Source organism: Diadema antillarum, unplaced genomic scaffold (assembly GCF_040938485.1).
Source record: "Diadema antillarum isolate AM-2024a unplaced genomic scaffold, OU_Dant_1.0 seq00000451_RagTag, whole genome shotgun sequence".
NCBI classification, from domain to species: domain Eukaryota; kingdom Metazoa; phylum Echinodermata; class Echinoidea; order Diadematoida; family Diadematidae; genus Diadema; species Diadema antillarum.
In genome coordinates, this window is record NW_027271424.1 from 626,428 (window position 1) to 647,336 (window position 20,909).

The following is a 20,909-nucleotide window of genomic DNA, read 5'->3' on the forward strand; positions in this document are numbered from 1 at the left end:
AGTAGAATATGAATAAATAAATTGAAACGACTGCTTTCTAACTGTGTATTATAGTCGTGGTTGCCTCTACCATGCTTTCTTCTCATTGTGATTATGTACTTTGGTAGTCGTAATTATTTCAGATGAACGTGTACCGAAAGGGAAACTGATACGATATCGTTAAGGACCCTTGAATTATATATATGTTTGTATATAATCGAATTCTTTGTCAGTGTTTGTTTCACGATGCCTCGATACAGAAAGAGAGTATACAGTTAATAGAAATAATGAACCGAGATTTCTAAAGGGATTAAATAGAGATGAGGAAGTGAAATCATGCGACAAACGAATCGAGAATGAAAACATAATAGCAGGAGCATAAAAGAAGAAAGAAATATAAATAGAAATATTTTTGTAAACAAAGGAAATTATAGAAATATAAGGCAAAGCAAGAGAGAGAGAGGTGGTAGAGAGAAGAGGGAGAGAAGAAAAGAATAGAAAAAGGATGGGATACTGAAAGTAGGAGAACATAAAAAAAACAAGAGCAATTAAGAGGAAGAGAAAAAAAAGGAAAGATGATGGTGACGCAAATGTACACGTTACATTATTGCGCGCCTATTGCTGGTGTTCAAGAACTTACGCCGGAAAACTTATGTTGTAAAGCCAGTCAAGAAAGAGAAACAGTGAAGGGGGAAATAGCAGAGAGAGAACGAGGGGGTGGAGTAGAGAGAGAGGGGGGGGGGGGGGGAGGGAGAGATGGGCAGAGGGAGGGAGGGAGGGGAAGAGGTGGGGGATCCAACAAAAGATATCAAGTAGGGCGGAAGAAAGAGTTACCATTTATATCGATTTGAAAAGGATTTGTATTGTCATCCTCAGCCATTAGCGTTGTAGATTTCAGCGTCCATTTAAGCGCGGCAATTTATCATATCGTAGAAGCATAGCCCCCCGCACAACATGAGCGAATTACTGATTCGGGGGAGGATACAGATCGAAAAATGCAAACGACGCAAGGAACAAAGCTGGAGGGGAAAAAAATCAAATAAGTTCCTCAGCAACGATACCCGGTTGAAAGGAATCGGAAAGGCTGTAATGGGATAGAAATGCATGATAAAAAGTCGGGACAACGAGCAGGTAATGGAAACAAAATGCATGCAAACAACATGCATTATCTGCAAACATTTTTCTCTTTTATATTCAGTAGCACTCTTTTCCTCCTTTTATTCCACCCCTCCTCAACCCCCGCGTCCCCCCCCCCCCCACCTCCACCACCACCGATTTCAGAACGGGAAGCAAATTATCGAATCGAGAAAGACATAACAAAAAGCAGAACAGATCGGATGAAGAAATACCTGCTATTAGTACTTTTCTGGGTTTTTAAGCGAGAAACTGGCTTGCAGAAACAAAGCATAAGTAATATCGTAAGAAGTGAAGAAAGAGAGACGGGGTAGGAGAGGGGAGGGGAAGGGGGGGGGGTGAGTGTGAGGAAGTAAGACGGAGAGAACACCGATGAGCTACGTATCAACTCCAATCTGAATAGGCATAGGTGCTGCTGGTACCGCAGCCCATTAATGATGTCGATATAGTAGGAGGAATATGAGAGTGGTGGTATAACCGTCCGTTTAGATCATTACTAGTATACGATTATCTAATGATGTGCGCATGAAATGTCCTGTAATGTTGTTTTTCACTCGTTTTTTTTTTCAAAGTGTGGTTGGATTATACACCATTCAATTAGTACTGTTGACTATTGTTTACATATTAATATAACACTTGTGAATACAGGAGATTTAGCGAGCCGTCTGTGTCTAACCAGCAGCGTTCATTGTTATATCTCAGGAAATAGTAGTTAATCATTAATTTTCCAAATTCCAAGATGAAACATACAGAAGATGATGCAGAATCAGAGGAATTCAGACAGAGACAGAGGGAAAAGTGGGAGAGATAGAGGGGGGGGGGAATTGAGAGGAGAATTTAGTGAAGGGGCAATAAAGAGAGAGAGAGAGAGAGAGAAAGACAGACAGATAGATGGATAGACAGATAGATGGATAGATATATAGATAGATATGTGGATGGATAGGTCCTATAACAGTAGACGGAGATTATGAATAAAGATAGCGATGTAATTAGACAAAGAAATGAATATAAAGATACATATAGATAGAAATATGTAGAAACATAAATAGAAGAAGAAACATAAATTCATAGAAGTAGAAACATATATTGATAGAAGAAGAAACATAAAGAGATAGAAGTAGAAACATGAATAGATATAGGAAGAAACATAGTTATAGATAGATGGATAGCAAGAAGGACAGCAATGAGAGAGAGAGGGAGATGGAGAGACTTACGTTCTGGAAATAGAACGCTCGAACAGATACGATGGTGTATAGAAGGCACATGCGATACAGTATATAACTCCCTGTGGGACGGATTGCGTGAGAGGGAAGCCAGAAAGGGATGTACTGAGAGATGCTGGCGTAAACTGACTTCAAGAAGGGGTAAGTGGGACGGAGTAAATATATCACCGTAAGTCGAGATGTTTTCTCTGTGCACACACGAGAGCTTGAAGTTTGTTAGTGTATAGCTCCGCGGCTGTGTACTAGTCTGCCCCCATAAATCCATCGCAAGAATTCATGCACGCTCTTTTGGCACGCCCCTCACCGGTCCGTGCATGTTTAAGGGCATCCTCCCACATTGTGGAGGACTTTCGTGGAAACAATCACTGCGTGAAAAAAAAAGGCTGGTTAGGATCATGCTGAAATGATTTATGGGACAGCAATATAACGATTTCCCCTAAGACAGTCTAACCAGCCACGAGATTAGTAGCTTCTGCATTCTTCTCCCTTTCAACTCCTGTTGTTTTTACATCCTCTCTTCATTTCCAAGGCATCTTTTACTGTTGAGCTGTTGATTTATGGTCAAAATTAAAGATAATAATCTTACCGTGATTGCTTTTGGAATGGAAGTTCAGTTCTCCTGATCGTGATAGACATCCTTTAAAGAGCTCTCCGTCAGAGAGATCCTTTACAACAACAACAACAACAACAACAACAACAACAACAACAACAACAACAACAACAACAACAACAACAACAACCAAAAGAGAAGTGGGGGGGGGGGGATACCACCGAGCGAGGCAATTACCGAACATGAACTAGAAGAGACTCACTGAATGAGGATGGATCGTTCTCAGTTTCGAGTTTGATTTTAATCTCTAATTCGTCACACCTGAAACTAGAGTACTAGTACCTACTAGTTTCTATACAAGCAAACGCAGAGACGCACCTGTGACAGACCGCTAAGACAAGCGAAAAGATTGAAACTGAGGAGAAGAGAGGGGATGAGAGGAGGGGGAGAAGGATTTAGATGGAGACGAAAGAGAGAGAGGAAGATGGAAGGGGATGGGAAGAGAGAGAGAGAAGAGGAAAGAGGAGGACGTTGCACCTTTCGACGAGACTCTAAGAGTGTCTCCAAGGAGTGCCGAGTCAATAAACTCTGGTAGGACAGACCCACGATTCCGATTCCTGTCTCTTAGCTCATCGAACACGAGCATCATCGCTCGCCCGTATACACCAACCAACTAAACCAAACCAAACCAAATCAACCAGCGGCCAGCCAGGCAACCTCTACCGCGCGCAGCTGATGCACAAGGCATCTGCAAAGAAAACTGCCCCCTCTCAGCGACCCCTCGCGACGCTTGGAAAAACAAACGGCGGGAAGTTGGCGAATCAAATTTGACTGACTCTCGAATTTGCGGCCGCCTAATTTGCAAGGAACACACAACTTTGCAACTGTCGATAGGCGAAAATAATGTGAGAGGAGAAGGAAGGAGGAGCTGATGTTGGGAAAAACCTCCACTGGGGCAGGAGTGGAAATGACGTAGGGGAACTATGAGAGGGGGACGTGGAACCCAGTATTGCAGCATCTACAGCGGAGCCATATTTTCGTCACACCCGTTACTTAATCAGAGTATTTATATAACTTGATTTTGTTCTAAGTGCTATATATCTGTCTGATTATACCAAGTGAAAGAAAGAAACGAAGGTGCTAATGACCTGTCGAGTAATTCAATATGTCACCATCTACTGCTGATAGTAATTCAGATGGGTTTTTCTTCGTAGGTACTGTGGGTGTTTCTTTTTCCACAACAGTCTGACCTCTGACATTTTGGTGCTGAACCATCATTCATTATTGTTCATTTCGTTCATTCATTTGTGTGAGTCTTAGTCATTTTAGGGTGAACATGAAATAAGCCATAAGTGATTCCCAACGACTGATTTCTAGGTTTTGAACTATAGCATCAGACTTACAGGAGTTTTAAGGCTTTCGGCAGCACCAGCTCTTGAATATCAAATTATTTATCCAGTGCTTTGGTGAATGCAAACCATATATCACATTCTATAGAAGCAAAAAGATATACCAGTCACAGTTGGGGTGCTGGGTGACACATTTGCCGTCAACGCAAGTATACCTCTCCATCTTGCACGTAAGGCATAATGCGCGCCCGACGCCCAAACCTGAATAAGAAAACTTGATTTACAAAAATTTTAACATACGGCTGCTTTGAAGAAAATACGTTTTCTACAATTGTTTTTATTTTGTTCTTTCAAGCTTAATCTAGTGATGTTTTAGTGCACCACGAGATCATTCATTCAGAGAGATAAATACGTCTACTTCTCTCCGTTATTAGACAAAATGAAAATGTTCACTGTTCTTTCTTCGCAATTGCTCGTGGTGTACAAAGAAGTAAACCGCATCAAGGAGTTGTTAGCATGACATACCTTTTATACTGGAAGGAAGCTCCAGCGATGCTGGGAGCTTGAACGCTATATAGAAGGGGACCAGTCTCCATTCAAATGCGTCGTCTGCAGAGTAATATATACCCTGCCGTGATAGATAAGGGGTATTGATGTCGGCGCTACTCGTGTATGTCGGCGTGGGAGTCAAGGTTACCTTACCCCCGATAAACAAGAGCACGGAACATCCAGCGTTACTAATCAATCGATCCGTCACGAAGCCCCGAAAGGTCAGGGGGATTGACGAGAATGGGAACTCTTGGGGGGCACGGGGACCACTGTGTTCAGTCGAGATTAATATCATATATTTCATTTACATCTACACACATACACATATGGACTCACGTACACGCCCACAAACACACACGCACCTTATCTTTTATCATAAAAATACAGTCGAAGTTTTCTTGATTTGTTTACATTTTTGTCCAGGCCTATTTCGAAAAAAAAAGCTTTGCTGGTGATTGTTTTATATTTCTTCTTTTTTAATTCACATATTTTGTATTGAGATGTCATTTTTTGTTATTGTACACATTGATTTATCATTCTTAGTTATCTTGAATTATTATTGATATTGATAGAGAGCAGTGGAATGATTAGTTAACTGTAAAAAGTATCTAAACTGTCCAAACACCATCCCACATACACAGCGTAGTCTTCTCGATCGGTGGGGAGGGGAGAGATGGGGGCGGAGAAGGACATGCTGGAAAAGAAGACTCTAGTTAGGGCGAGAGGGAGAAAACCTATAAACAACAAGAGATGTTTTGACTACGTTCAAGGAGGGAATGGGTTTTCCAAGGAGGAGAAAATTACAAACTATAAAAGGAAACGTTCTTTGAACATGTAATTAAGACTTGAGGCGAGAAAGTGGAGCGCGAGACAGAGTTCAAATCAAGGGGTTACGTATAGAATTAACTGGAAAACAAGGAGCGAATTTAAGTGACATGACGTCGACGGAGACGGAGAAAAGCATGAATATTCATGATATACAGAAACAAACGCGAGCATGACTGCCCAACCAATCACCGCTTACTTTGAAGAGTTGGAATATAGGGATGCAAACTTCTCTATTTGTGACAAGGCGTTTGATTTTCAGGAGAGGCTTGCTATATCTAAGTAGAGCAGTGGTTTAGCATGAATAAGGGGGCTTTGGTTGACCTCATTCCTTGTATATAATGACGATAACAACGTGCAAAATAACATTGCTGCTCTACATAGATCAAAGAATTTGAACTTGTTTATGTAAGCTTGCTTCACCGTAGTCCCCATATATCTGGGGTTTTTGTGCTCAAACTTCGCTAAGTGAATCTACGCCAAGACTAATAGGTCCTAACAATAGTTCCTTTGAGTTAATTAGTAGAGCATGTCCAGCTTACAAACTGAAAATTATATCGAATTGTGTAGAGGATTCGCCCTTACCAATCCCCGGTACAAAACCAACGACAGCTAAGTAGTTCTTACCAAGCTGGAATTTTCAAGTGCTTATGATTTTCGCGATTTAATTTGGTTTATCAAGAACAACATATAAATGATGACGAGGTTCGTCCATAGTCCATCTTATTTCAGGGGTGTGGGACCTAATCGCACTAAAACAAAGTCTTTCAGACGCTGATATCAGAAGGGATCAAATCTTGATAGGTAGGATACAGAAGTTCAGAAAAGGAAAATGAAGCAGCGAAAGGGAACAGTGACGACGGGATCTGTGCTCGACCAGTAATCAAAACAAAGCTCTGTGTCGTGAGTGGGCGGTGCTATGCTGATCCCCCTTCCCCGTTATGACGTCACTTGGTTTGTGCGAAAGAAGTCGGAGAGATGGAGCTAGGAGTCGATGTAATATGCCCAACATTATTCACAATTACTTTAGTAGAAACCCCACTCTGCGTTCAACGTGACCTTAACAAAGTAATAAGACAAAACGGAACGGTCAAAAAAAAAAACCCAAACCGGGCAGAAATGAATTCACTGAAATTCTGAAATCACAAGGTTTCATGTAACAGTGATATTCAGTCGAGATCATCATGCATATTTAATGAAATGATGAAATCATAGCCTCACGAAGCTCCTTTGATTTGAGCATAACTCTCGGCTGTTTTCTTTTTACAGAAGCATGATGAGTGAGATGGAATTGTATTGTAAAAAGAAAAATTTAGTTACGGTTCTCAGAGTTATTGAAATTTCAACCTTCCGGCTTGCACATGCTTCAGCTTATTATCATTTTGTGTGATTTGATGTAAGAAAAGCTGTGGTTATGTCTCGGGACTTACTGCTCTTGATTGGACTGTACATGTTATTTCCTGATCTTTCTGGTGTTTTTGTAGAATGTTTGAGGCGAACTTTTCTAGTCACCTCAACACAAAGACATTCTTTATCATTTATTTTGATCAGCTAAAGATCTACCCTGATAACATTAGCAACAGTGATCAAGATATTTTGTACATTGGCAACGTTCCACCTATGTGATATACAAGGTGCTGCTGTTTAGTGATTGGTCATTAGAGTTATAGTGACTCAAATTTCTGTCAGATTATTACCCGTGAGATGTGATTACATGACGTTTATGGCCATGATTCATGCTTTATCATAGATTATTAAGAATTCACGGAATTTCATGATAGAATTATAAACGCTCATAAAGCTTGAAATTGAAGATCACAAGTACAATGTGATAATCACTATCAAAAGAAGGATTTATATTGAAGATCACATAAAATGTTGAGAAAAAAAATGACGTTCAGAAAAAAAAATTATCATGATGATGATGAAATGAAAGATAAAAAGTGAGTCACATTCAGTAATTAAATGAACAGAATCAATCTTGCTTGTGTAGGTGTATTACGAAATTGAATACTCAGTTGTGGAAATCGATCGCTCAAAAAATGAATTAAATAAATGAATAAGTGCTTTGAAGTTCTTACCCCGCCCATTGCACTCATCTGAATGCACAAATTTCGACATTCATGACCAAACTCGAAATTGAATGCTTATAACGCTTCCAACACACGAATTTGAATGCATATAAAACGAGAATGGAAGATGATTTTGCGAATTTTATTGGTCGGGAAAAAAAAAAGAATGAAACTAATTATCACCATGGGCTGTTTTAAACTGACTATTATGAGGAGATTGTGTGATGAACCATTTTTCCTACACCCTTATGGGTTCATGAAGTCATTTCGTTGAGTGATCTCTTCAACGCCACTTCATGTCAACCATCCTGCGCTCCGATGGTGAACTCTCCCGTCTTGTTGGGACTCTTCGGTTCTCCCTTATGGGTAAAGCAATGGCCCCTTATTTGATCCTCGGTTGCCCCCCTCCACGCTCCAACGCGGTATCAATTCAATCATATTTCTGTCGTTTCCCGTTCCCCCTCCGCTTAGTCAGTCTTCCCTTCGCGATCAATATCGGGCCAGAGAGGATCGTCGAGATTAGTTACTCGATATCCCCGATAAATGTCTTTTCCTTCCCGCCAACAAATCATCCAAGCTGCTGTGATGGAGCGCTTGTCACAGGGGCGAACGAATCGTCGCTGTGTAAAGCATCGCTCCTCTGATCAGTGAAATTGCTCAGCTGCTCCCGAGAGCCGGGGCAGCTCGCATCATCATCATCACCATCATCGTCATCGCAGACCCGTGGTTGGTTCATCAAACGGACGAGAGGGGCAGGTGACGAAAGGACTGGGCGCACCCCGTACCCTCTATCGATGCATTTTATGGGGTGCGTGTGTTGTCAGCGAACTCTGAAGTTGTCGCCCGCGCTGCACCTGCTCGTTCTTCCCGGTGAGGGCGCTTTGATTATGCCATATTTAGATCCCTCTAGCCATGTTTACCGTAGGAGGTAGGCCCCTAACCGTTATTCTTCCCATCTGCACTTGCAATACCTTGATCCAATTAAGTTGTGCTGTCTTAGATACCTAGCTGCTAGATCGGGGGGGGGGGGGTAGTTGGATCCACCTCCCTGATTGAAAAAGAAATTTAAACCATCACCTCATGATTTCAGTCTTTTTCGAATACGTAAGTGCATAGTGTTTGTCACACGCTGTTAATTCCTTTGTATTTTTAATGTCCCCGTATAATTACACCACTATCGTATTAGACTTATTCGACAACTATGACCCGTATCCACTTTCTATCAATTTATACACTCTTGTTAGCGAATTTTCAAGGAAATGATCTTAATCATAACGTTAATGAATCGATGTTTTGTTTGTTCTGCCAACTATTCCAACACTGACTATAGTGCATGCTCATCCAATGTAATATAGTCATTTCAAATTCAATTTAAGGGCATAGAAGCTCGGTAGAGATTGTGGAAAAAAAAGAGAGGAAAAACGGAGGCAAGTTAGTAGAATTTCACTTTACCTATCTGAGGATGTCTCTCAAAGAACTTAAGTCTATCTTCGATCTTAAATGTTAAGATCGACTTAAAACTAAAGTATGCTATTGATTTCCCTGCTCATTTTTATCAGCATCTCAGGATCCACTTCAAGTTGTTATCAAAGTTTACATAAAAATTTCTTTGTCACGTAAGATTTTGTTTTGTGTATTAATGGCTGCGTGAAAAAAGTCTCAAAAATTTGATTTTCATCAGGAAATTAGAACACCATTGAAGACACGCACAGCATACCATAATTCTAACTTGATCTTAACCTTATAAGATGGACTTAAATTCTTTGTGAAACATCCACAGGTCCTATAACTGCAGAAATAATTATCTTGTCATCTTTAAATCTGCTCCGTTAAATTTCGCTGCATATCTTGCATGGGATGAAGATGATATGAAACTTGTAAGATTCATTAAATCTGCGCAAAATTAGAATAAAATTCCCCCCAGAAAAAAAATCGAGAGAATTTAAAAGAGAAAAAGTACATGTACTTCAACCTTATGTGTAGGTATGCATTGCAAATTTGTAAATCAGTTATGAATTTAGCTATTGAGGAGCTTTTCAAAAAACTTTGCTACTGAGAAAAATAATAACTCAATAGCTAAAATTAAGGATTTTTGTTTTCATACTCTACCTTATGAAAGGCTATCAGTGAAATGAATGGAAGAGATGTCACAAAAGATACACAACACCAAATCGTGGAAATGCGATGTCTGTGGCTTAATGGGTTGAAACGTTTATCCTTGTTTTTATCATAGTACCCTCCTGCATCATCTCCCGAGAATCCTCAACAAATGCGGCATCGATTGTCCCAGATAAAGCAAGGACAAGGACGCAGTACTCCACGTTGTGTTCCTCTGTAATTATCATGCTGTTGATGGGCATTAGTCGAATTAAACAGCGGTTTTATCGAGTCGATATCACGCAGTTATAGGGTAAGGAGACATGAAATCCACGTGTCTCCATTATCTTGTCGATGTAATCACTGCATAGACAAAACATCATTCTTTCTCTCGCTGTTGGTGTGTGTGTGTGTGTGTGTGTGTGCGCGCGCGCGCATGTGTTTGCGTGGAGTTTCAATTGATTTTCAGTTAATTTTGTGATGAAATAATGAAACTCCACAAGAAATAATTATTGCCTATATTATTATTTGTTTGATTTGTTTGATGTTAATCTGTATTTACAATATTTTGCTTTATATTATTGAAATTGCTTTTGTCTGTGTTATTGTTGCCCTGCTATTTTAACTCTGTTTTGTTTGTCCTGCTTCTCTCTCTCTCCCCTCTCTCTCCCTCTCTCTCACTCTCTCTCTCTCTCTCTCGTGGATCCTGCATCATTCTCTATATTTTGTAAATAACTTGCAATTTTCTGTATTTATATATAATTCATAATGTAATAACTCATTCTATGTGTTCAGTGTGATGTTTGTTCAAATTTTCTTCAATTTCCATACTTTGGGTGACATTGGAAAATTAAAAAAATAGTCAGTGTCATTGTCATTGTCATCGTCAGTTTTAAAGCCAAAACATAGTTCTGGTACGCCTACAAAATTGTCAAATTTTGCTCCAAAATGTACACGTATGCATAAGAAATGTGTGGAATAACGGTTTGATAACAAGGTATTCGTTAGGTAACGACGAAAATGCGAAATATTAATCAAAAATGTTCGCATCTCAGAACTTACTCGATCGGGGGCAGGCTAACTCGGACTCGGGGACAACTCGGCCTCACTTTGATGGCGGGGCCGAGTTGTCCTTTGGGATTGTACAGTGTTGTACTTATATGGGAGCGCTTCGCGTACTGGCTGGTCGCAGTCAGTGCCGTAGAGAGTCTGGCCAATTCTGTTTTCGGCTTATGAGATTTGAAGCCTGTGATTGGTCAAAAGCTGGTCCCATGATCTACAGGCGCCATGTCGTTACCAAAGTCAATCACGCGGGCGCGAGCATAATCTCATACGCAGTGCCCATTGTTCATAACGCGCAGCTACGCGATAATATTGCTTGCCGTTGGGACGTCCCCAATATCGGTCACGGTGCAGTGGGGGAAAATAATTGTCATTGCCGTTGTCTACCCTATTGAAGTGGAAGGTATACACAAAAGGTATTTTGATATCTTACTGCGATAAACTGTAGATTCGTCATGCATACCTTCCTGCGCAGCTTGGCGTTGCGCGAAACGACCTGGCTCAAGTGTAAATGACGCACCGCTTTCAGACAGATCCAAAAGGAAGGAAAAAGTGGGAAATCAGAGTGTGACCAGAAAACTGGTCAGCGTGCAGCAACTCGTTTCTATGCCAGGTGAGATTCATTAGACAGGTTAAAGGATCAATGTCAGGTAAAATGTTGAAATTCTACTATGTATTGTTGAAATATTATTCCTCAGTTCCTCCATACCTTGGAGATTACCCAATGCTTAAAAAAACCCCACGGTATTTGCATGCTACCATTAGCATTACTACACAATGACGCGTAGGGAAAGATTTTGGCTATGATGGTAAAATAAGATCAATATACTAAAATAACAGAATTTTTCCCATATTTTTAAGATAGCCACTAAAATTATTGTCATGAAAATAGATTGGTCAAAGTAAAAATGCTCAAATTCCGTAATATTTGCTCTCTACGAGTCTTTAACCATAAAAGTCCATACATTCACGCCTAGTTTAAGGAATGTAAACACTCGACGCATGAAATTTTGTGACAAACATGCCATTGTCTTTTTTTTCTGCTGAAAATGTGGAAAATCCCCCTCCTCCCCTCCCCCCTCCCATCAAGGCACCCCTGGATCCGCCATAATCAAACACAAAATTTAAGTCATTAATGTCTTCAAAGCACTAACATAGCTCTATCTTTTTCGGTTCGACAGAAGAAGAAAAAATCCAGAGTTTGGGGACTTTAGGGAGGCTTCAACTCCCCCCCCCCCCCCTCTCTCTCTCTCTCTCTCTCTGCAATGAGTTTTGACATTCGTGGTTGACGCGTTATGACATTTGCAGTTAAAATTGAAATTTTGACATTTGTGGTTGACTTGTTATGACACTAGTGGTAATTTTGACATTAGTGGTCGATTTTGACATTTTGTGGGCTCTACATTCCCCCAAACCCTTTCCAGAACTATGTTTTCACTTTGAGAGCAGATTCTGAAAGAGCAGCCTTTAACCAAAAAAAAAAAAAGAAGTGTGTATTATTGTGTGTTTTGTTTTTTGTTTGTTTGTTTGTGTGTGTGTGTGTGTGTGTATGTGTGTGTGTGTGTGTTTGTGTACCAACTAAACCCATTAATGCATCGAACAGGGCGGTCCCGATAAAATATCAGATTATATATATCGTAGGGAGTAGAGAACCTTTCGTATAGGAGTGACGCAATAAGTCCTGCCGACATATTGCTCCAAGAATTGCGGCAGATGCTCTGATACGACATTTTTTTTTTTTTTTTGCTTCGCCGACAGTTGCACCGCCGACATTAATGAGTTTTTGTTTCCATAATAATGTGGCTGGACCAGTGGAATCCCTCATGCCTAAACTGAGAAGCAAAAAATGATAAGAATGATATTAATGATAGTATAGTGGTGATGAACGCTATCTCATATTGAAGTTATTGGTAGAAAAAAATCGTATGTTCGCCTTCTCCCCTTACCTATGTCTTTGATTTCATGATGCAATCATTCGTAGGCAGAAGTAAATGACCTCAAGAGCAATGTTTCATCACCAAAAAAAAAAAAATATATATATATATATTGACGGTGTAGATGTCGCGGAGCAAATTTTGCACATCTTTGGAGCTATTAGCGACGAAGCAAATACCTGCCGACTATAGTGCCGAGCAATTGTCGGCAGAGCAAATGTCGATGGAGCAAATGTCGGCGGAGCATTTGTCACGGAAACATAGAAAAAGGGCGGAGAGTATCCGTTGAGTAGGAGTTTCATATCTAAGCTTGCAAAAATGTGATTATCATTACGATCAGACTCTGATAAGTTAGAACAAAATACTTCCAAGGTTTAGAATTAATCGTTTGCTTGCTTGCACACATTTTTCTGCATTCGTTTCAAAGTAAATGTTAACAGCAATAATATGATAACGTGATGGAAAATAATGATATTTGAGTTCTAAATTTATGACTATATAAATGTTTTTATTTTTGCATAGCCACATTGTCCAAACATTATTATTTCTGTTGAGTGTAGGGGATAATGGGATACAGTATTCTCATTACACTCTTGCTCACGTGACCTCTTCACGCTCCCGATGAAAGAAAGAAACTTTATTTCTTTTTCTTGTTAAAACGATTAGATAGAACAACTAGAAAGAGAGGATCAAATAGAAAGAGGTTACCATAAGCTACAGTTTAATCTAAGATAGCATTAAATTTTCCAGAAATATCAAACAGATTTTGTGCAGCTGTGATTATGTAGTTTGTTTGTGTGGTTTTTTTTTTCTTTGCCAATGTTTATCCTGGTTGGGATAGCACCACACTGTTTTATCTGCAGTATCGACAAAGGATACATCACGTCATTTTCAGGGGTAGAAAGATCAGACTAACAGGAACTGTGGAAACACAGAGCGGAAGGAAGTTTCATCATTTCCCGCCAAATCGATTCAGTAGCCATGGATGGTCGTCTGCAGTCTGTAAATCGACTTAAAACAAAATCACACTTCCACTCAGTTCCACACACATTGTAGGCCTACTTAGCGAACGCGAGGGTGAGACGCACTAGGCATTGTCCTATTCTGATCAGACCAACACCATCAATGTCACCAAGCCTATCGAGACAGTTCTCTAGCCGGTTCTACAACGGACGTACCATAAGGATCACGGTTATACCATTGTATACGGAAATCATACCTTTTTTAATTTGCGCGTGAGAGGGTTAAACCGTCAGAGACTGAACTCTTAACGGAGGAAGCCTATCACGTGGGCTGCGCCAAAATACAATTCAGCTCACCGCGCAAGAGCTGTCTTATTATGTAGCCATTACCCAGTTAAACTCTAGAAGAAAAAACAAAGAGAGGGAAAACAGACATGCAGAGGTAATTCCGTCAGTTGAGGATATAGCGCTGACACAGATATCATCGTAAAGAGGCGCTCATCTTTTTGTATCGTCCGAGTTCGTTTCTCTCATTATCATCCCCCTATTTCACGGATTAATACAGGCCAAGGAACCACAGCTGTTATACTGCTTATACGTCACCAGATTTTCGTCCCAGTAAGTGTCAATTTTAGTGAATGACTAGTGTTGCTGCTGCTGCTGTGATGTTTGTTGTTCTGATGCTTGTTGTTCTGATGTTTGTTGTTCTCTTTGTTTTTGCCTTTGTCTTTGTTGTTGGTATTGTTCTTTACATTCTTCAGCCATGTCTTAATTCCCGAAACTGTGACGGTAGGTAGATCATGAGAAGTCTGCGAAATTTGCCACCGAGTTCGGCTAACTTGTGCAGATTTTAAGAAAGATGTTAACATACATGGATGGTTGACTCACGTTCAATGTTTTATTTGTAAAGAGGAAAACTCGGTTCTATCATAACTGGAAGAAAATTGGCCATGCCTCGACACCATGACCGATGGTGTGGCCGGTTTGCGGCATCTCGTGCGAGTTAATGTTGTTGTTTGTTAACATAAGTCCATCATTCCATCACTACTTGATACTGTGTTGCCAATTTCACCACCACTTGACCGGTAACTTTCAGCAAGTACAGTATTTTGTAATACACAAAGCTCTCACTAAATTCACGCCTACCACGTTGCATACGAGGTTAATCTCAAACTCCAGCGCACTTTTTTGGATTGTCTGCATTCTCTTTCGTACACTGCGATGAAAAATACCGTCAACGATGTGTGTATACAGCTAGGGAAATGACGATGGTAAAGCTAACATGCCTGGAATTGCTATTTACTGTTGAAAACAATGCAAATTTCAAACAATGAAAATTCTTCTTGATTATCGTATTACGCCGATCTGTCGGCGCATTGTCATTGTCATTCTGCAATTTAGATTATGCGCGTGGTATAATACACACTCCCAGAGCACATGCAGATCCGTTTCGGGAGCAATGAACTTAAACGACTGTTCACACAGACTATCTGGCTCACCGCGCTCGACAGATGAAGTGGTCGTGCTTCGCTGATTATGATTGTGAACGACGTGGGAAGAAGACACTGCTCTCTATATAACTGCTCTCTCCTTCTTTCTCTCCCCCTCTTTATCTGTCTATCCCACTCTCTCCCTCACTGTCTCTCACTCTATTTCCAATCTGTTTGCAGGGACACTAATAACCGAAGTGGAATTTTATTAATTTGTGGGAGTCATTGCCATGGCAGACGGTAAAGCTGCTGCTGGGATGGAGATTCTCTCGGTGAGTGTATGTGTATATCCCTATGGTTTTAATGCTATTCCTCATCGTTTGATGCCCTGAGTTCTCACCTGCTCTGGGAAAAACAAAAAGTTTGATGCTTCGCCTTTGCGTTTTACCGCCACCATAGCACGTTCAACGCCTTGAACATGCTTGGCATGTTTGATTCCAAAAGGTGCTAAATTCACTTTATATCACCATTTGTCTATATTACTTGCATTTTCTTTCCCAGCGCGTGTGTATAAGTTGATGTGTATGTCTATGTGTGCCTTCCGTCATATTTTATGTGCATTTCATTGTATCGTGAATTTCGACAGCTTTTGCACACAAACAGTTCTTTATTTTTTTCAATGATGAATTTCTTCGTGTTTAGGAAAAGAAGCTGCGTGACCTTAGTAATCATCAATTACGTTCGTCATGAAACGATGTGCAACATATTGCAGCCAAACAATTTATCACAATCACGGTGTAATATAATAAGCTTATAGTGTCACAGTATGCTTGCTATTATGAAAAAATATCCGCTTTCACGTATTCCGATCTAATTGAAGGGCAGACGATCATTAACTCTTTCCTCTTTGTGATGAAACCAAAAGTAGGACGGATATCTATAAGAAAGCTGATGATATATGATACCATTTGTGAAAGAGATACCCAGTCTGTTTCTAAATAATAGCGTTGCGTTGACTATAAATTACAAATGCCAGATCATAAGTGGATGATGACCTGAAACTCAATGTTTTATACCAAGTTTAGATTGTCGTCACCTACTACAGGCAACTGTATATACGTGCCAGCACTGTTATTCAAAATGGCCTGTCCAGTACTGTAATCCTGAGTACCCATGCAGACATAATTATAGGGCCTACATGCATACATATAATTTCTTCTTCAAAAAAAGAGAAAAAGATAATAAGAATGATAATTAAAAAAGAACAATAACTTGAAAAACCGAATGGCTGGTAGCACCGAGCTCAAATCTGCTATACAGTTCTGATATTTCGAAGGTTTGTGTGTGTGTGTGTGTGTGTGTGTGTGTGTTATTTGAAAACGAACTGCACTAAGGGATACGTAACAGTAGTGATATAATATATAATAGAATACAAATTGAGGCAAAAAAAAAAGAACAAACACCACAACACATTAACAACAGCAGCAAGAACAACAGCAAAATGAATGGAGATTTGTCTGATATTCATGATTTCATGGTCATTTTAACGTCGGTCAGTCACCTTACATGGATGGTCTCATTCACGTTATGTGACATCGTTGCCATTCACATACTCCCGATCTTTCCTGCGCTCGTAACTTTTGATAACTTGCTATGTAACGCTAAAATTGTCACACCGATCTGATTACACTTAAAAAATAAGACCCCCTTCCGCAAATTTCTCGTACTTCTCCTAAGTGGAAAATATCATTTTGAGTAGCAGTGAGACAGCTGAAATGTTATTTTGTAGTACTGTGTTTACAAGTTGAACCTGGATGTCAGATATAATTAATGTCTTTCGGTGCAAAGACACTTAAAGCCTATTATCCGACTATTACTCTGCAAGTATAGGACGTATATTGCTGTAAATGAGGAAGGCACCAAGTACTAATGGAGGAGCATATTTCTCTTGTGATTCATGAATTGACATTCATTTCACAACCGTTCGGATTTTGAGAAATAAGAAATTTAAAAACGGGAGAGAAATTTTGTGTTGAGCATAGCAAGTCAGTCTATGGAAGAAACTAAGCCTGAAGCTTTCATTTTTTTAAACAATTCGGGATGTGAGCATCTCCATGTAGTCCCTCAAGACTATACTTTGGAATCAATTTTGATTCAATTCCGAAGTGCATTTATATCTTTGGAGAGGTTTACAAATATTATTTAGCATATCTCTTTTCTTTCCGTACTGCTCCCGAGAAGAGGGAAGTTTATCAGAATACAGCGATTGATTGATTGATTGATTGATTGCTAAGTTCTTTTGTGAGCCCAATTTATCAGACAATGTCGGAGTTTTGGTATGATGGACCATTGGTGTACACACTGACAAGAAGATTATAATAACAACATCTTAATGTCTTGCTTGTCGGACGACTAATCGCACGGAAGTTCGGCTGCAGTAATTAATAGGCCCTATATACAGCTTCAGACACCAGCAATATGAAGAGTAGTTCGCACAAGGTGAGATGTTTTGCTCTCACCGGTGACGACATCGTCAAATTTAACACTTACTGTAGTCCCATGTGTTTGAGCTGATGTCATGTTTATGACTTTAGAATTGGCGAAGGGGAGGTACATTATATCAATCATTCTATACACCATAGAACATTTTTTTTTATCACGCCACCTTTTACGATGATGATGTGATGCATTCAGCCGCACTTCACGTTTTATTTGTACTTCAGTCGCTCAAATTACTCCACATACTACCACGTACGATATATTTATGGTTTGAATGATTATTTCGGCGGAACTCGTTTTTATCACAGTGGTAATGTCCTCACCTTGCTTATAACATGTCAAGGACACAATTCAAAGCAAGCATGAAAAACTGATAACCGTGTGCCAGGAAATTACCCAAAAGAACTTCCGCGTTTTTCATTTAATTATCATGTTCATATGCCCTCGCATTTGGTCTGCCTGTGGGGTGGCTTGTTGAGTGTTAACGCAAACATAACAGATCGCATTTGCTCAGATTTTTAGAAGGCCACGTGCTCAATGTCTAAACTTAGGTCATTCACAAGCTAATTTGTTCAGCTCTTGACCACTAACCGCTGTGGAAGGTTAATGACCATGTGATAACTTCTGTGTATTTTGTACTGCGACTTACAAACATATTATGGGACACAATTGGTGGGTATCTTGAAATAAGACAAAAGTAAAGGAGTGCAATGTATAGCACAAAATGTATGTCTATGTACTATTGTATGTATTATAGGATATATGTATATATATATAGAAGAAACAATACGTATACATACATACACACACTCAGGTTGATCACTATTGACACCCTGCTCTGGTGTCCTTTATTCAAAGCCTCACTTTATCCGCTCAAGAATATAATACGATCTCAAAATTCCAATTATGTTGTTCATAATTTTCGTCTTTGTGGCTGTCATGGGATCGATTAGCATGAAAACTAATGCATCGTTTATACCTTAAATCAATTATATTTTTTCCTACGATTTTCTTCCTATTCGAAAATGTTAACAAATGTTACATTGCTTGATACGGAATGTGCGATAACATCACGATTTGGTAATTCAAAATGTTTGTTGTTGTGTGAAAAAATGTAGAGTTATCCCAAAGCAAGATTTAATCTCCTGTGATGCATGTATGGAAATGCGTTATTGCTTTGAGTAGTGCGAAATATGAGTAACGGACAATGTTTAGTGTGTGTGTGTGTGGGGGGGGGGGGGGGGAGGAGGCCGGGAATAAGCCGGTTCGGGGTTAGCTCATGTGCACTCGAGTACAAAATTAATGACCTTTCATTTTTCTCAGTTGGTTAGGCACTTCACTTGTTTTCAAAGTGACAAGATGCATAAGCTTGACGTAACCATTTATGGAATCCATCAGTCGTGTTCAAACGAAGAATGAAGTTGTGTAGACCAGGTGACGAGAATGGCCCATCAATTTACACTACGCCTTGGGAAAACAGCCATTACATTATTCTGCATTGAATGTATGAACAATCTTTGATGCTGCCAAGTACATTTTTTTTTTCGGGTGGATGTGCTGGCAAGCATCATGTTTAAAGATTACATGATTATACCAACGTGCCCCCATTGGTACAAATGACCTTGTTCTCCTCATGCTCAAAGTGGAACCCCGAACTGGCTTATTGGTTTACCAAAAAAGAAAGAAGGAAGGAGAAAGAAGAAAATAAAGTAATAAGCAGAAAAAATGTTGTACGCTATGCATGTTGTGAGGGTTTCTATTACTTCCGGTGTGGAGATCGCTTACATTTCGGGAATTTCTGCCCAACCGCAGATACCCCAGAAAGAGGAACGACATCCTCAGAAAGACAGCGGAATTGACCGATGCTCGTCAGACGCTGATAGAGTGAGTGTAGACTACACGCACTCACAGTAATGTGCGGTCGTTGCCACCTAGACATTACACGCTTGGGAAATCACAAGTGTTGCTTCTCTGAGTACACTTTACGCGGGAAGCTTGATGAGATGAAATCAATGGACTAGAGTGGCAGATAATGCCGGAGATAATACACATTTTTTTCCAATGGTATTTATTCAGTTCAAACTAAATAATACAGGGACAGTAAATCTAACTGACATTATTGTTAAAAAAGTATAATTTTTGCATAATTTTGACACAGCAAAATACATTTGTTTTTGTGTACTATTTCTCCTTTTTTTCTACGCGGTAGATGTCCAAATTAAAAGTGCATATTAAAAACACATTGCGTGTCATCATGTTTAGTTGATGGCAGCTTAAATGAAAACACAATTGTACAGTAAAATCGAATGGAATCATGTTACCTGTGGACAAAGCAACTCTCCGTAGCTGCCCCTCCTAACCCCGTACCTCTGCTTCTGTCCTGTCCCCTTATGTTCACCCTCTCATTTTCTTCCCTTGCGCCTTTCTTTTTTCCCTGTAATCTTTATTTCATCTTATTCAGTACGTAAATAATTGCATAAACTGCAAACATTCACCTGAATGTACACTGTATATATAAAACAGGCAAAGAAAAAGGGCAATGAAACATAACCATCATTCATTTGAAAACACGTATACACACGAAAGAAAACGATAAATCATTATGGGGAAGACGCTATACACTTTCACGTTCCACCCAAGAAAGAAAGGCGTGGCTCTCGCAAACTCACGATCTCTCCTCGTTTATGATTAACCATTGGCTCTCGAAAGAACTGCTGGACAAAGAGACATCACCTGAAACAGATACCGTGGTATACATGACACCTGTCTCTTGAAATGAGCGATGTTATGTCAATAAGTCAATGGCGAAACCGGCTAACACCTACGAGTGTGTGATTGATTTTACAGCGGTTGGATGCTTAAAGATAACGTTTCTTTTTCACTTATTATTTAATATATAAACATTAAAATTACCATATATTTATTGTGCGTAGCGCACATCGCACAAAAAAAAACAACCATAGAATATATGTATACTATATAATCTATATATATATATATATATATATATATATATATATATGTGTGTATATATATATATATATATATATATATATATATATATATATGTGTGTGTGTGTGTGTGTGTGTATATATATATATATATATATATATATATATATATATAGTCCTTAATTTAAAAAAGATAATGAAAGAATCAAGATAAAGCCGATAAAAGGATAACAGGCATATTATGATAATTGCTATATCGGTATAGTAACTTAATTTTTTTTTTCCAACCTGA

At 39.5% G+C, this 20,909-nt stretch overlaps 1 protein-coding gene across 2 annotated transcripts in view; it reads left to right on the forward strand.

Moving 5' to 3' along the window:
• Positions 1-20,909, forward strand: part of LOC139732820 (phosphatidylinositol phosphatase PTPRQ-like) — a 94,693-nt gene that overhangs the window by 4,848 nt on the left and 68,936 nt on the right. Inside the window, exon 2 of one of the 2 annotated variants that reach the window (XM_071643662.1) lies at positions 15,407-15,498. In XM_071643662.1, the coding sequence (XP_071499763.1) occupies positions 15,457-15,498 (42 nt within the window). In that variant the 5' untranslated portion in view covers positions 15,407-15,456. Of the gene's footprint in view, positions 1-15,292; positions 15,499-20,909 lie in introns of those variants that run through there. The other variant, XM_071643661.1, reaches the window with a different exon arrangement.